At 36.4% G+C, this 15,990-nt stretch overlaps 1 protein-coding gene and 1 pseudogene across 1 annotated transcript in view; both read right to left on the reverse strand.

The window, feature by feature from the left end:
* The window catches only part of LOC108726815 (sodium-coupled monocarboxylate transporter 1-like), an 11,216-nt pseudogene extending 8,120 nt beyond the window's left edge, over positions 1-3,096 (reverse strand).
* A 643-nt stretch (positions 3,097-3,739) lies between these two features.
* LOC108726819 (uncharacterized) overlaps positions 3,740-15,990 on the reverse strand; it is a 31,861-nt gene continuing 19,610 nt past the window's right edge. Inside the window, exon 5 of the mRNA XM_018454588.1 lies at positions 3,740-4,890. Coding sequence (XP_018310090.1) covers positions 3,820-4,890 — 1,071 coding nt within the window. The 3' untranslated portion in view covers positions 3,740-3,819. The remainder of the gene's footprint in view (positions 4,891-15,990) is intronic.

Consider the following 15,990-nt stretch of genomic DNA (forward strand, 5'->3'; position numbering starts at 1 on the left):
TAATTGCCTCGGTTTTCAACTTTACCTTTCACTTAAGTTTTTACATAAAAGGCTTATGTGTGTCTAAAAATTGATAAAAGCATCTTAAAGAGAAAACTTTGAACTTTTTTTTGCTTGTTTAAAAAATGCTGTACGTCACTCCGTTCGTCTTTTATGAGCAGTCAAAGTCAAAGGGACCATTTTTACTTCAATGTTGAATAACTCGGTAAAAAAAATCGTACAGAGGTAAAAAAAAAATTAAATTGAAGATAAAGGATCATGCTTTCGAAAGCTGTGAATTGTATTTGTGCCCGACTTCTCATTCACGGCATGAAACTGTGCAAAGTTTACAAAAAATTTTGATATTTTACGGATCTTCCTTTATAATCATGTAGTTCCGTAAAAATCAGCCGAATCGTTATTTCATTATACAGATTTGAAAAGTAGAGATTTCAAGCTACAAAATGCTTTTTTTAAAATCTCATTTTGACCATTTTTGTAGAAGTTACACTTCTTTGAAGTTTACCCATTTTTCGAAGGTGTGAGGTGATGCTTTAATTTATGCGCGTAGTGTAGTTGGCGATATAATTACCATTTTTGAGAAATACTTTAAGTTTATTTTAATAAGTTTGTAATCTGTAAACAGATTACAAAATTCTTAATAAATTTTAAGTACTTCAAAAATGATATTTAAATATACGTTTAATTGATACTTAAATAATATTTAAATTTATTATGTCGACATAATAAATATAATATTATTTAAGTATCAATCAAGTATGTATTTAAATATTATTTTTGAAGTACTAAAAATAGCTGAAAACTTTTTGGTAATATTTTAAAAAGATTACAGATTCTTTCTGTAACATTTCATCAAGGTTGCATGTTCAAGAATTGCGAACATTTTGCTATTCCAGAGCTGTCTCAAAAATGTTGCAGACATATTTCGCAATTTTTATGAAATGTTTCACTTTTCATTTGAAATATTTCTGAGATATTTCTGAAAACTTTCGGTGCTGTATGGGATATGGCGTTAAAGCTGTCAATATTCTAACATTTGCTTGATATAAAAGCTTTGCAATCTATTACTTACGAAATTCACAGACACGTAGCTTGCATGAACAAACAACGTCAAATTCTTGGAATTAGACTTAGACACTTTATCGCGACGAATTTGTTATACGAAAATTGACGCAAACGTGCGACTGCGTGTATTATAGTTGCGTGAGATATTGATGTGGTAGTATATAAAGATATGTCGATGCGCTGGAAAAACAGCTGGTGACCTTGGAGTTTAGGCTTCACTTTAGGATGAAACATCTTTAAGATATTTTATAAAGAACTTTGAAAAATATCTTAAAGTTGTCTTGTGCGTCGATTTTATCTGCTTATTCTGCATATTCTAATATTTAAAAATTAATATCTTGTTAAATATTGCGAAAATTGCAAAATCGACAGAGGACAGATTTCGATTTAGTTTAATCTCCGCTCTATCTATCCACGAGAGATTATGCGGTCATTATCAAATACCCTGCATATATGTATATTAAATATAATACGTGTAAAATCCCCAAATTTTTGCTGATTAAGAATAAATGACTCGAATTATAAAATCTCCTTTCATTCCACTCTAAAACTATCTTGACATTTATATACATATATACAGCCATGTGCAAAAGCACTTACAATTTTTTCGCATTTTATGAAAAGTTAAATATCGCGGTGAAAAAAAATCTCTCAGAGAGATTTTCGACTACGCATCTTAAAGCGTAAAATTGTAGCGAGAAATAAGCGAGAAAATTGTAAGTGCCTAATACTTTTGCACTTGGCTGTATATTATAGCTTACGTTTTTGTCCCATTCTTATACAACATTGATTTATTATTTAAATATGGCAAAACAATTCTTGTTATTATAATTTCAGAGACATTAACGTATCCAGAGACATAAAATTGCTTCATCATTCACGCACTTACAATGCTGGTATAAATGATGCACACAATACAGAGTATCGGTGTTATTGCGTGAACGCTCAAATTGCTGACTTGCGCGAAGGCGAGGGCAGGTACATAGACGACAATGGGCAAGTACGTGAAGAGGGAGATAGTGAACATCACTGAAGAAAGAATTCTGACTGGCCTTGTGAACCGCACTTCCAGATATTCAAAAGTACTGGTTAGTTGCAACTTGTAGAACACCGGCAGGAAAATATAAGAGGTAATCACGGCAGTGAAAATTGAAGTGAAGACGCACGCGGCATACTGAGTTCCGTGATGAAAAACTTCTGTGGGGATGCCCAGCAAGCTGATACCCGAGATGTGGCTAAACAGGTATATATATATATATATACACACACACACAACACACACACACACACACACACACACACACACACACACACGCACACACACACGCACACACACGCACACACACACACACACACGCACACACACGGCACACACACACACACACAGAGCACATTTTTTTCTAGATATTTCTTTGTATAGTGAAATATCTAGAAAAATGTGTAAATTAAAAGAAAATGACGGGAAATTGGTTGTGCGAGATATTTTGGTATCTCTCAGATCTCTGGCATAAAATGGCGTTCCGTCAAGTTCCTTCAATCCTCTTGTTTGTCAAAAGGAAGCGAGGAGTCACTGACCTAGCGATGATGCTCATTGCAACAGGAAAGCATCCCATCCGTTTACCACCCAGGAAATATTCCGTTGTACTGTCTTGTTTGCTGAAGAAGCCAAAGTACACGCCGATAAGAACGCTGACGAGCAACAGCAGACTAAAGAGTGTGTAATCGAACCATCCGAATGTGAAACGATCCAAATTCTCCGCTTCTTGGCTAAACGTGATACCAGTGGTGAAGGGATTCTCCATTGCTTTTTCCTCGTCTCGTCTCTTGAGAATGAATCAACGAATCGATCCTTTTCCTACGAATACCGAACGGATAATGCGATACGCGATACATATAGTGTGCTTCCCGTTCTTTGCGTCCGTCACCCCTGGTCTCTGTTTCGTCTGGTGTAAGAAACGAGGAACAAACGCAATCTGGCATTGCTGACTTGCAAATATGCCGTCATATATATGTCATAATTCGACCGTGAGAGATTAATTTACAATCCTAGTACACATACGATAACGTAAGTACGGGCTTTAATGATGAAACTGATATTTACTATTTAGTATCTTGATTAATGATTTTGGAGTAATTGATTGAAATAAACGAAAAGTAGAGACGTATGAGAAAACGAGAGTGATGAACTCACAATCATTACATCAGATTTATTAAACCCGACAGGATTGAATTAGGATCGGCGAAGGATTGGAAGGATCTAACTAGCTGTTGTACGAATTGTCAACGTAGTGACGTAAGTTTATTAAATTTCAGCTGTGATCGCAAATGTGCATCTTAATTTTAATACAGAGTAGCATATATAGTGTAAACTCCAAGTTACAATCATCGTAAGATACAATCATCGTAATCATGGCTATTCTTTTGTTCACAGATATTATTATATAGCGCTCTTTTAAAATTTCGATCGATTTAAACTTTTGCTCGAGACATGCAACGAAAGGCGATAATAATTGATTTAATTGCATTACTCTATCGTGGAACTACTGTTGTGAGCCTTCGACTTTCGATTCTATATTTACACGTACACATGTACAAGTTTATGATCCTACGAAATTTTTCAAGAGAAAAGAAAACGTGAAAAGGAAATTTTTAAATGTTTATAAACTCCATGTATTATGAATATGTATTTTACTTCAAATCTCTTTCTTAAATTCCGAATCCAAATGCTCCTTAGCGAAAGTAATGACTCGGATATCACCGTCGTACGAGATAATATATGGAGTACAGTAAAATTCGCGATAAGAGACACCAAGCGGAGAGTCGATTTGACGATGCTGAAGAGAGCAGTCCGAATCGAAAACCGATGCTTCTCCGAAGATGCGCTCGCAGAACAGAATTGTAGGGTGGAATCTGCGCGCATTGACGCAGAGGAGCCTCCCACATATTGTCATCTCGCGAGCTCAACAGTAGGATGTACTGACCGTTCCAGTTAATACTCAGTTTGGCCCGCAGTCCCAACGTGGAGGGCGCTTCGATGGCGTGAGGTACGCAATTTCTCGGCCAGGTGATGAGCGGCACGCCGAGCCCGCGCTGATCGGCACTACAACGAGTGGATACCCTAGCGTCCCCAGGAATCAAAATGCTCTCGGCAATGTGTAGATCTAGCTCCGTAGTACCAGCGAGGGTATTCCAGGTGGGAAAAGGCTTTCTGGTAGTGGTCTCATCGTATGCCTGATGACCTCGTAGCATCGTTGCGAATCTTGATTCAACTATAGATTGTTCGTCGCGCAATAGCTGTCGATGAACATCATCAGTCAGCGATCTTTCTTGTCTTCCTTGTACCTTTTTATCTATCGTGACTGACCATTTCTTGTTTTTTGACCCATTCGCGAGATAAAATTTGTTTCGACAGAGATCTATAATGCTTTGTACAGTATGATGAACAGTTGGCGAATTGATAACGTTCCTTTTGAACAAGAGCCTTGTAGAGACATTGAGATAGTAGCCGAGAAAAGTCTCTCGACCGACCTGTTCGTGACGTTTTTGCCTTCCAGTTCGCTGGATGTAACTTCCAGCCGCATTTATCGCATACAAAAACGTTGAACATTGAGGATCATTGTAATAATCCCATTGACCGGCCCACAATTTATCTCCCGAGTGTATCTGAAATTGACGTCTGGACCAGACACCACCCTCGGAGCTTTCGCATCTCTCGCTATGCCAATAACCACCGATGAGGGCGGGTAGAGCTGCCATTTGATGAAGAAGAGGTGGATTGAACTCGGTACTCCGAGACACGCTGCTGCATATCGGGCAACCGCTCGCCTGTAATGTCGACGTATATAATTAAAATTCTACGCTAGTCTTTATAGTTTATGTATACAGCAAGCTTTTCTTTATATTAAAAACTTACCTTAATAAATTTTCTAAAATTCTTAACATTAATGTTTTTATTCTTTAATATGCTTATCTTTAGGAACTTATATTTCTAGTAAGTAATTCACGGACGTCAACTTTATTATTAATAATTTTTATTAAATATTAAAATATATAAAATTTTCTAGTTCGAAATTGCTGAGTAAAAATTAGTAAAAAGAAAGGTCAAAAAACACGAGCACGTTTATTAGATCTTTCAATTTAAACTAAACTTTATTAAACTATACAATTAAAAAATTAAACAATAATATAAAATTTGAAATATAAGAAATTATTATTTCCGCTCGTGTAACATGCACAATACAAATTGTATAGAAGTATACTAGGTCAATTAAACGAGCCAAATTAAGATGTGTGTGTGTGTGTGTGTGTTTAAAAATTTATTTATATATTAATTTACCAACAATATATTATATTCATGGGACGTTTCGACTCAACTTAAGTCATCCTAGTCATAAATTAACCCACCACAATAATTATTTGAATTACCACATAAAAATTAGTTGTCAACTACCAAGTTATAAGGATCATATCTCACCTTCACTTATAAACGTTAAAAAGCAATCTAGTCATATTACACGTCATATTAAAATAAAAAATGTGTAATAGTGTCCAGGTCCAGCCAATTCTTCGGTTGATAGCGAGAAAGGGTATAGAGTACCCACAGAGAATGTGATTAAAACGAAGAGAAAATATATTTCAGTCTATGGTGAAGATTGCAGAAAACGTCCGTTATAAATAAAACGATTGTATATGAAGAAAGGTAAGATGTCAGAATCAAAACGTGTAACGTCAGTAATTTTGATGGTACGCAAGAACATGTGAAAATTAATACAGTTTGTGAGATTATGAAGTATAATAAACTATGAAGTTGTTGTACGAGTATATTGAAATTATTAGATTTTAAGAAATTAAACTAGTTTTTCATCAATAAAATCATAGGACCATTTCGAACTGTACTAAGTCTTCAACCTAAATGAATTTTGCTTCGTATTATCGGAATCCTGTTTTCTGATTGGATGCAGAGCGTTATACGATGAAAACCGGATGCAGTGTGAATCCAGCATTAGGATCCCCTTAATAAATATTTGAAAGAAAGATACAATGGATGCATTTAGTACCACGACCGCTCACTGAGCGCTCAGAGAGCTCTTGTATCTGTTTGGTCTATATTTTTAGTTCTAACGGAATATACCAATCAGATGCAAGAGCTCACTGAGCGCTCAGTGAGCGGTAGTAGTACTGAATGCACCCATTATATCAAAAACATGAAGTCATATCACAGATTGTACACTCGCCAGCAGAAAGGTTGCGACACTTTTTTTTGATGGATTTTGGAACTTATAGCGTTTTCGGCACAGCCGGGTTTGCACCAACTTAGGTTGGATTAATGGCGTTTTGTGCTCTTCTATTGGTAGAGCGTGTAATGTCAAGCAACAGGAAAGATTAATCCAACCCAGGTGCAAACCCGATCGGGCCGAAAACGCTATTAGTTTTGCTAAGGCACTAGATATGTAGGTATTCCTATCCGCCATTTTGGTTCTACTTGATTGTCATAGTGCGATTAGTGATAAAGATAAATGTTAATTAAGAAGAGCCCCGCGCTCACCTCAAATTTTGATAAAAATACACTGAATCGATGCATTTTCGCGTAAAAATAAAAAAGACCTATCAATCAAGTGGAACCAAGATGGCGGATGAGAATATCTTATACATACCTAGTGCTTTAGTTTTGCTTGTAAAACGATTGAATGTAATTAAATAGATCCATAAATAAGAACCAATCGCGCGGTGAGCAAGCCATATTCCGAAATCCATCGAAAAAAAAATTGTTGCAACTTTTCTGCTGCCGAGTGTACACAATAAAAATAATTAAACATTACAAATAAAAGTATATAGGAATTAATACATCTTTTGCGTCATAATAATGTCAAGTAAGTTTTAACTAAATATTTCATCATTGGATGGCGAGAAAAAGCAAAATTCAAAATTAAAATTCTATTTTTGATCATCGTCGGAATATTATCGTATAATTACGAAAATACAAGTAAAAGTCATAAATTGAATAATTGTAGTGATCCTGGATTGGTTATTATGATTAATATGTGCTCAAAAGTTAAAAGACAAGACTTTATGTAATATACTATCCCAGACAACCATCTATGTTCTAACAACATTAGAACAATATCGCTAACGTATGTTGAATACGTCGTCAAGATATTCGAGATGCGTCTGTGACGTACAGAGTATTTCTTCAGAATCTACTATGTCCGCGATTTCTTATCCCGTAGACTTTCGCAGGGAGCTTCTAGTGATATACCGTAGTTATTCTGAAATGTATGAGTATGTCTTCACTATATCTCCAATACGTCTCTACAGTATCTGCGTTATCATAGTGATGTCTCTAGTATGTCATGTATGCATGCACATACACACATACATATATCAGGAACTATTCTAATTATTTTAGGATTAATGAAAATGAAAATGAAAGATACTACAAGTCTCTTATCCCGAGCCACCAAAGTCCATTTTTGGGGGGTACAGAACTACTAAAATATAAAAAAATTTTGAAACGCACGCAACACATCCTGAAAGGCGGCATCGCCACGAGTAATTTGCGCAAAAAAAAAAATAAAAGTCGGTGAAGCCGTTCTGGACATATAAGCGGTCGAAAAGTGATGATTTTCATGAAAAATAAAGTAACGTCTTCTTCTTCTCTGTCCACAGTCACATGCACCTCTCTTGTCTCTCACCTTTCATTCACACCTCCCCCAACTTCGACCCACTCCACCCCCTCCCACCATGGCTCTTCCACCACCACCCCCCACCCGCACCAATCCTCTATTTTCCGCCTTATCACACTCTCTTTCGTCCTCACTCACCCCCTTTCGTCCTCTCTCACCCTCGCCTGCTGAAAGTGTCCGATGGTCACTCAGGGTCGTGACCTTGATATTGTGAGTCAAGGTCGTATTAATTTTTTTCGAAAACTTCGTCACATGTGATGGGTTACTGCTAAAACCTTTCGAAAGTTGTTCGGTGTGATGACCTTTGTAATGTGTGGGAGGATCAAGGTCATCGGAGGTGAACTGTCCATTTTTATTTTTATATATATTTTTGAGTGTGCTCTTTGCTATTTAACATTTTATTTATATATATTTTGAGTCATACAAATTTAAACAATAGCATGGCATTTTGCTAATGTGACCCTCTATGGATATTGATTACTCACTATCTTTTTTTGCAGCTCTATGTTAATTTTTAGTACCGTACAGCTTATATGAATACTTAATTTCTAACTGTAGCGCGTAAATTGTAACTTATAGAAAGTTACGTAATAAGAACCGAAAATATATATATTTGTTATTTGTTTCCACAAAATGGTGGTACATCAGAAATAATTTCGATTGCCTCTCAGTTATGGAATAACTATATACGAAAGTCAAGGAATTACGTGTGAAAATGCTATGATGGATCTAGGAATGAGTGTGTTCAGTGATGATCAAGCCTATGTAGGTTTGTCACGAGTGAGTATACTGGAAGGCCTGCATTTGATAAATTTCAATCCGGCAAAGCAAATTCGGGAGCCATTGTAGAACATAATCGACTGAGATCTGTGTTCAAATCTCAGCCACAACAAATCAAAGATTTCGTCCGAGATAAAGGCTGCGAAAATTCACGACTATCGATGGGCCATACCTCATATCATTGATGATGTACAGAATTATGTTTGCGAGGAAACGTATCAGGCAACAAATATTGAAAAATAAAGTATCGAACGCATTGACTGATGCCATCTGCGCGTACGCTGAGCATATGCGTTGCTACATTCTAGCGGTAGAAGATTTGTCGGAGAATGCTTCAAAGAACGAACACAACAAGATGTTTTGGAATTTTTCACGGCTCTAATGTCGATGTATTCCGAAATCAATTTGGAAATAACTTTTACATTTATTTCAGTATATCCATACAGTAATAAAAATTTATTCTGTTGCAATCGAAATAAATTTAGTTTATTTAGTATATTTATGATCCAGTTAATTTTAATGTACGTATCGTTTATTAAATCTAATAATTGAAACTGTTATACCTAATAATTGAAACTGTCTTCTTTATTTATTTACTTAATTCTAATACGTATCATATTTGGACCATGAAAAAACTAATTATATGGTTCGATCTAAAGATCAAGTTAAATTCTACCAAATAATTCCACCAAATGAAAAAATAATGTCCAAGTGGTACTGTCTTTGTTAAATTAAGAATCTTAAGTGGTATTATCTTTAAAAATGCAAGTGGAATTATCTTTATTATGTTTGTACAAAAGATACTATATCTAAACAAGACATGTTTGCAAAAGACACTATGTCTAGAAAAAATATTATATATTATATAATATTTATCAGAGACATTATGTCTACAAAAGACATCATGTCTGTAAAAGACACCATGTCTGCAAAAGACACTATGTCTTCAAAAAAACACCATATCTGTAAAAGACACCATGGGTGTTTTCCAGCAAGGACATAGTCAGACACTGTGTAACACAATGTCTGACTATGTCCTTGCTGGAAAGCACCCCATGTCTGCAAAAGACACCATGTCTGCAAAAGACACCATGTCTGCAAAAGACATCATATCATCAAAAGACACCACTAAAAGGACAAGGCGGATCTAGCATAGGTTCAGACAGTCATTTCGAGGCCCAACGTACAGCGCAAAGTAACCGGCTTAATTAATGATCCCTGTTCCCTCATTACCACTACATGGTGTCAGAAGTGATTTGGAATATAAGAAAGAGAGAAATCAGCTCTACTGGACACGGAGAGAAGACAATAGGAAAGGGAAAGAATGCCGGACGAGACGCAAGGAACAAGCGTAATGACGCCAGGCGTACAAACGCCATCAGAATTTAACTTCGATAAGTCCGAGTCTTGGTCGATATGGCTGAAACGCTTCGATCGGTATGTATCGGTTACAAAGCTCGGTACAAGATCAGAGAGAGAGAAGATCGACCTGCTGCTGTATACAATGGGAGAAAAGGCAAAGGAGATTCTAGCTCAGGTAATGCCGGAGAGTAGTTCGGCAACATTAAAAGCAGTCATGGATAAATTTTCTGAGTACTTCGCGCCAAAGAAAAACATTATTTTGAGCGTTATAAATTTAACTCGAGGAAGCAACAGATGGGTGAAAGTGTGGATTCATTTGTTACGGCGCTATATTCGCTAGCAGAAACTTGCGAATATGGGGCGCTGAAAGAAGAATTGATTCGAGATCGAATCGTTATAGGTGTGCGGGACGCACGCACATCAGAGCGCCTTCAGTTAACGGCAGAGCTAACTTTGGAAAAGGCTTTAAATATGGCGCGGCAAGCCGAAGCTCAATCGAAAGAAGGACAATTGATACGAAAAGAACAGAGTGAGCTGAACAGAATAACTCGTTCACAGAAAAATAAAAGAGAAAAGAAGAGCAAGCAAAGGCAGAATGAGGCCAGAGATAAAGTGCAAAAGAACGGTGAGAGCTGTGGAAGATGCGGTAAAGCGAGGCACGCAGATTGGAAGAAATGTCCAGCACTCAAGACGACATGCAACAAGTGTCAGAAGATCGATCATCATTGGGAGAAGATGTGCAGATCGAAGAAAGTGCATAGAGTCGAAGAACAAGAGAGCGACGAGGACACTAATAAGTCTCCAATATTCCTAGGTGCCATACGCGGAGAGGTGCGAAGCGGCTCGAAGCGGCAAAGAATTTTCGTTGTGTGCGTATGCGAGAGAGCTATCTCAACAGGTAGAATTTTTAATAGACACGGGCACAGACGTTACATGTATTTCAACTAATCTAATACTGGAGAAGCTAAAAGGTAAGCTGAGTAAATCAGATAGGATTATTATAGGGCCCGATGGTAGAAAATTATCGGTTGCAGGCTGTATACGTTTAAGGTTAGAAAAAGGGCACTCGTCGGTAGATGCAAAGGTATACGTGTTGAACGGTTTAAGACGGAATTTATTAGGACAACCGGAAATAAAGAAATTCAGGTTAATAAGCAAAATAAACGCGTTACAATCAGAAAGTGCATCGTAGGTGCAGCTTTATACAGAATTTGCGAAGGTTTTTAATGGTTTGGGGGCATTCGAAAGAAAGTTAAAGATTCAATTAAGAAAAGAATGCAAACCATATTTTCAGTCAGTTCCGCGTACAGTACCAATACCATTATTAAAAAAACTCAAATTAGAGTTAGATAAATTAGTTAAAGAGGGCATTATAATACCAGTGGATTTTCCTACAGATTGGTGCAGTCCAATTGTAGTAATTCCTAAAAAAGATACCGAACAAATAAGAATTTGCGGAGATTTTACACAATTAAATAAAAGCGTGAAAAGAGCACATTTTCCAATTCCGAAAATAAGTGTAACTTTGTCAAATTTAAAAAATTCTAGAAACTTTTCAAAACTAGACGTAAAAACAGGATTTTATCAAATAAAATTAGAAAAGGAATCCTTTTCTAATTAGAAAAGTCAGCCTTTAACTGTAATTATACCGTATGGGAGATACATGTTCACTAGGCTGCCATTTGGTGTAAACTGTTCACCAGATTATTTTACACAGTGGTATTCGGAATTGTTGCGAGATGTGCCGGGAGCAGAAGTGCATACAGACGATGTAATAATACACGGTGCGACAGTGGAGGAGCACGACAAAACACTTCGTGTAGTTCTAAGTAAGTTACAAGAAGCGGGAATAATGCTAAACAAGGACAAATGTATTTTTGGAGCGAGTAGAGTAGAATTCTTAGGACACGAAATCTCTGAAAAAGGCATAAGTATTTTGCCAAAACGGCTAAAGGCAATAACGGAATTTCCAGTTCCGACAGACAAAATATCGCTCATGCAATTCTTAGGGGCGGTTAATTATGTCAGTAAGTTTGTGCCAAATAAATCGCACGTATTAGAGCCACTAAATTCCTTATTAAAAGATAATGTACAGTTCGTATGGTTAGAACCACAAGAAAGAGCGTTTAAAGAATTAAAAGGTTTATTAGAATCAGCTCCTATACGAGGGGCACTATTTATATTTTGAGCCTAATAATAAAAAAACAGTAATTTGTCATGAAAATGACTTTATTGTTTTTCAAAATATTCTCCTTTATGATCTATACACTTTTGCATGCGTTCGAACCACTTGTTTGCACCAATCGACACGAGCATCTTTTTGAGATTTTGTCAGATTATGTGGGATCCAACGAGAACAAACCTTTTTCACGGCTAAATGATCATGCAATATTTTATATATGCTGGTGAAACTAATGCCTAAGGTTGTCTCAATCTCACAGTATGTCACATGACGATCTTGCATCCTTCACTTTTGCACAGCATCGATGTTTTCTGGCACAACAACTGATTTTGGACGACCTTCACGACTTTCGTCGGTGAGCGAACGGCGACCACGATTAAATTCGTTATACCAGCGTTTCACAGTGGCAAAGGATGGGGCTTTATCGCCAAAAGTGGAAGTAAGTTGAACGATGCACTCCTGTCTTGATAATCCACGTCGAGAGTCGTAATAAATCATTGCACGAAAATTTTCACGAGTTAATTCCATTTTTTCGCTGAGACACAATTTTCAAGTGACTGTAAACAATACAAATCGCGCTCAAATAACAAAACGTTCTGAAGAAGGTTATGGTCAAAAATGTCAAACTTTCTAGCCGAAACGTTAAATGGCACCTGACAACACTCAATGTTGCCAAGGCTCAAAATATAAGTAGTGCCCCTCGTATTAGCACACTATGATTATACTAAGAAAATAATATTACAAGCAGACGCGTCTAGTTATGGATTGGGCGCAGCATTGATGCAAATGAATAAAGACAATAATCGCGAAGTAGTAGCATATGCGTCCTCTACGCTTAAAGAAGCTGAAAAAAGGTATAGCCAAATAGAGAAGGAAGCATTAGCTCTAGCATTTGCTACGGAGTATTTCAAAGATTTTATAACAGGAATTGATGTAACATTAGAAACGGATCACAAACCGTTGTTACAAATCTCACAAAGTAAATCGCTGGATGATTTAACGCCGCGGTTACAAAGAATTAGATTAAGATTAATGCGCTATAATTATGAGGTAGTTTACGTACCAGGCAAACAATTAGTTTTAGCAGATTGTTTATCGAGAAATCCAGTTAGCGTTCGCGAGTCGTATTATAAAGACGAGCTACCCCAAGAGATAGAGGGCTACGTAAATTTTGTAGTTAGTAGTCCTCCGGCTTCGAAGAACATATTAGAAAAAATAAAGGACGAACCAAAAAAAGATTACGCGTGTTCGAGATTAAGAGTTTTTTGCACAGAGAAATGGCCAGATAAAAATAAGTTAGAAGATGGGCTACTGTTTTACTATAATCTTAAGGAAAATATTTCATTTGTGCGAGGATTTATTATTATACAACTCGAGACTGATTATACCGCCGAATCTTCAATAGAAAGTATTATCTAAATTGCATGATGGTCACGCCGGTATTATAATAGATGTAGAGAGTTGGCAAAACAGTCGGTTTGGTGGCCAGGCATTAGTAGCCAATTAAAAGTGTTAGTGGAAAACTGTAAGAACTGTATTGAACAAAGGAAAAATATCAAAGAGTCTTTTATGAAAGAAAATTTTCCAGAGAGACCATGGCAAAAAGTTGCCATAGATCTGTTTAAATGTCAAGGTAAATGGTATGTAATAATAACGGATTATTATTCGAGGTTCTTTGAAATTTTAAGTTTAAAAACGTTAGATGAAAAAACAGTGATTAAGAAATGTAAAAAAGTCTTTGCGAGGTTTGGAATACCACAAATTGTAAGAACTGATCCAGGAACTCAGTTTTCGACAGAGTTTGGTCAATTCGCCAGAGATTACGAATTCACACATATAACAAGTTCTCCCAAATACTCGCAAAGTAACGATGAAGCAGAAGCAGGAGTAAAGGTAGCTAAAAGTGTACTAAAGAAGTGCAAAGATATTAATAGAGGACTTTTGTCTTATAGATCGACGCCATTAGTTAATGGCTATTCGCCAGCAGAATTAATGTTTTCAAGGAAAATTCGCTCATTAGTACCCATGCTGCCCACAAAGTTAGGAACTTTTGTAAATCATAAGCAGTTCTCAAAATTAGAAAAGAGGGAAAAGAATAAGCAAGAAAGAAACTATAATAGAAGGCATAGAGTAAAGAAGCTGTCAGACCTGACAGTAGGGGATAAAGTATGGGTCATTGACAAGCGAGTTTATGCGGAAGTCGTAAAGATTGATAAGAATCCGAAGTCTTATATGGTCAAAGCGGAAAATGGTAGTACAATTCGCCGTAATCGATGGTATCTAATACATGCGCCGTATAAGGATAAGGAAGGAGTAGCACGGGGCAATATATATAGAGGAGGACTCGATGTATGCGAATAGAGAAGATGTAGAGAGAGAACGAACAGAGGGTGAACCGAGATGTAGAGGAAGATAAGTTAGATTCGGCGGATGAACGAATGCGGGATCAAAGACCAAAGCGAAATATTAAACCGAATTTTCTATATAAGGACTTTGTAGTGTAATGCAGTATTGTAAGAATAGGATAATCTTCAATAAAAGGGAAAGGGTGTTGTGTGAACGTGTCCTAAACGCCATTCGGGTTAGTGGTTGTGTGTGTCGTCACGAGAGGCGCTAGTAGGACAGGGCTAAAAAGGACAAGGCGGATCTAGCACAGTTCAGACAGTCATTTCGAGGTCCAACGTACAGCGCAAAGTAACCGGCTTAATTAGTGATCCCTGTTCCCTCATTACCACTACAGTTACTAGGCCGACTAAGTTAATCGAAGCTTAGTGACAATGACCCTTAACCGCCAAATCTAAAATATGAATTTAGGACCCCAAAACAAACAAAAATTTTCCTCTGCACGTATGCTCGCAAACGCTTCGTTCAAGAGATATTTTAAGGCGGTTTAATCCGGGAACACCCTCATAAGAGAAATTATGTCTACAAAAGACACTATGGTTGCTTTGCTTTTAGGAGACACAGTCGACACAAATGCTCGAAGTGAACGAAAGCAGTGTTGCTTAAAGCACTCTATTATTGGAAAAAAATATGTTAAGGAGAAAACTTTTGCGAAACATTCACAAAATGTTTTTAATGATAATTTTTATATTCACAAATAAAATATTGACATTCCTATTACTAAAATTTTGAATATTTTTTCTTTGCTTCATTACTAATATATTTGAGAATTTTTTTTAGTGGAATAGACCTATTGGGAAAACCACTAAAAAAAAAACGCATCTACATTAGTACCTCTGGGTGGAAACTAGTATCACTAATGTGGAAAACTATAACGAAGAAAATATGGTTGCATTCTCACGAGAATGAAGGGGCCCATTCTTTATTTTCAGTATACATATATAATATATTCATAGAATATTATAAATTCATTCTGTTGCAATTGAAATAAATATGTAATGTATGGTAAATATTTATTATAATTATATCAACAGTTACATATATACTATTAAATAAAATATACAGTACTGGACACACACACAAAATAAAGTTCGCACTCCAAACATTTTCACATTTATGTAAATAACTCGCCAGTCCTGGCAGATAGCATAATGATGAATGAGGTAAAAGAAAGGTATAGGACTAAAAAGTCTACTTTGCAATAATGATTACAAAAATTTCAAAAACAATTCGAAATCCTTTAATAATCAAGTCCGTTATATTTATTATCAAATTTATCATGGACAAAATAAAGTACAATCTAGCTGCTGCACGATATCGTCTGCGACACTCTCCTAAAATAAGTAGAATGTCAACAATTTCGTTGGCAGTGTAGTCAGGCATTGTTTAAAAAGATACATATCAAATTAGATACTTTCCGAAAAAACGTTTGCACAACTAAACTATCAACTGAAAGCGGTCATTATTTAAAACATGATTTTGAACACAACGCACTTTCGAACTGAAATGTGGGAG

The sequence above is a fragment of the Mycetomoellerius zeteki genome, unplaced genomic scaffold (genome assembly GCF_001594055.1).
Source record: "Mycetomoellerius zeteki isolate Tzet28-1 unplaced genomic scaffold, Tzet1.0 scaffold439, whole genome shotgun sequence".
Classification (NCBI taxonomy): domain Eukaryota; kingdom Metazoa; phylum Arthropoda; class Insecta; order Hymenoptera; family Formicidae; genus Mycetomoellerius; species Mycetomoellerius zeteki.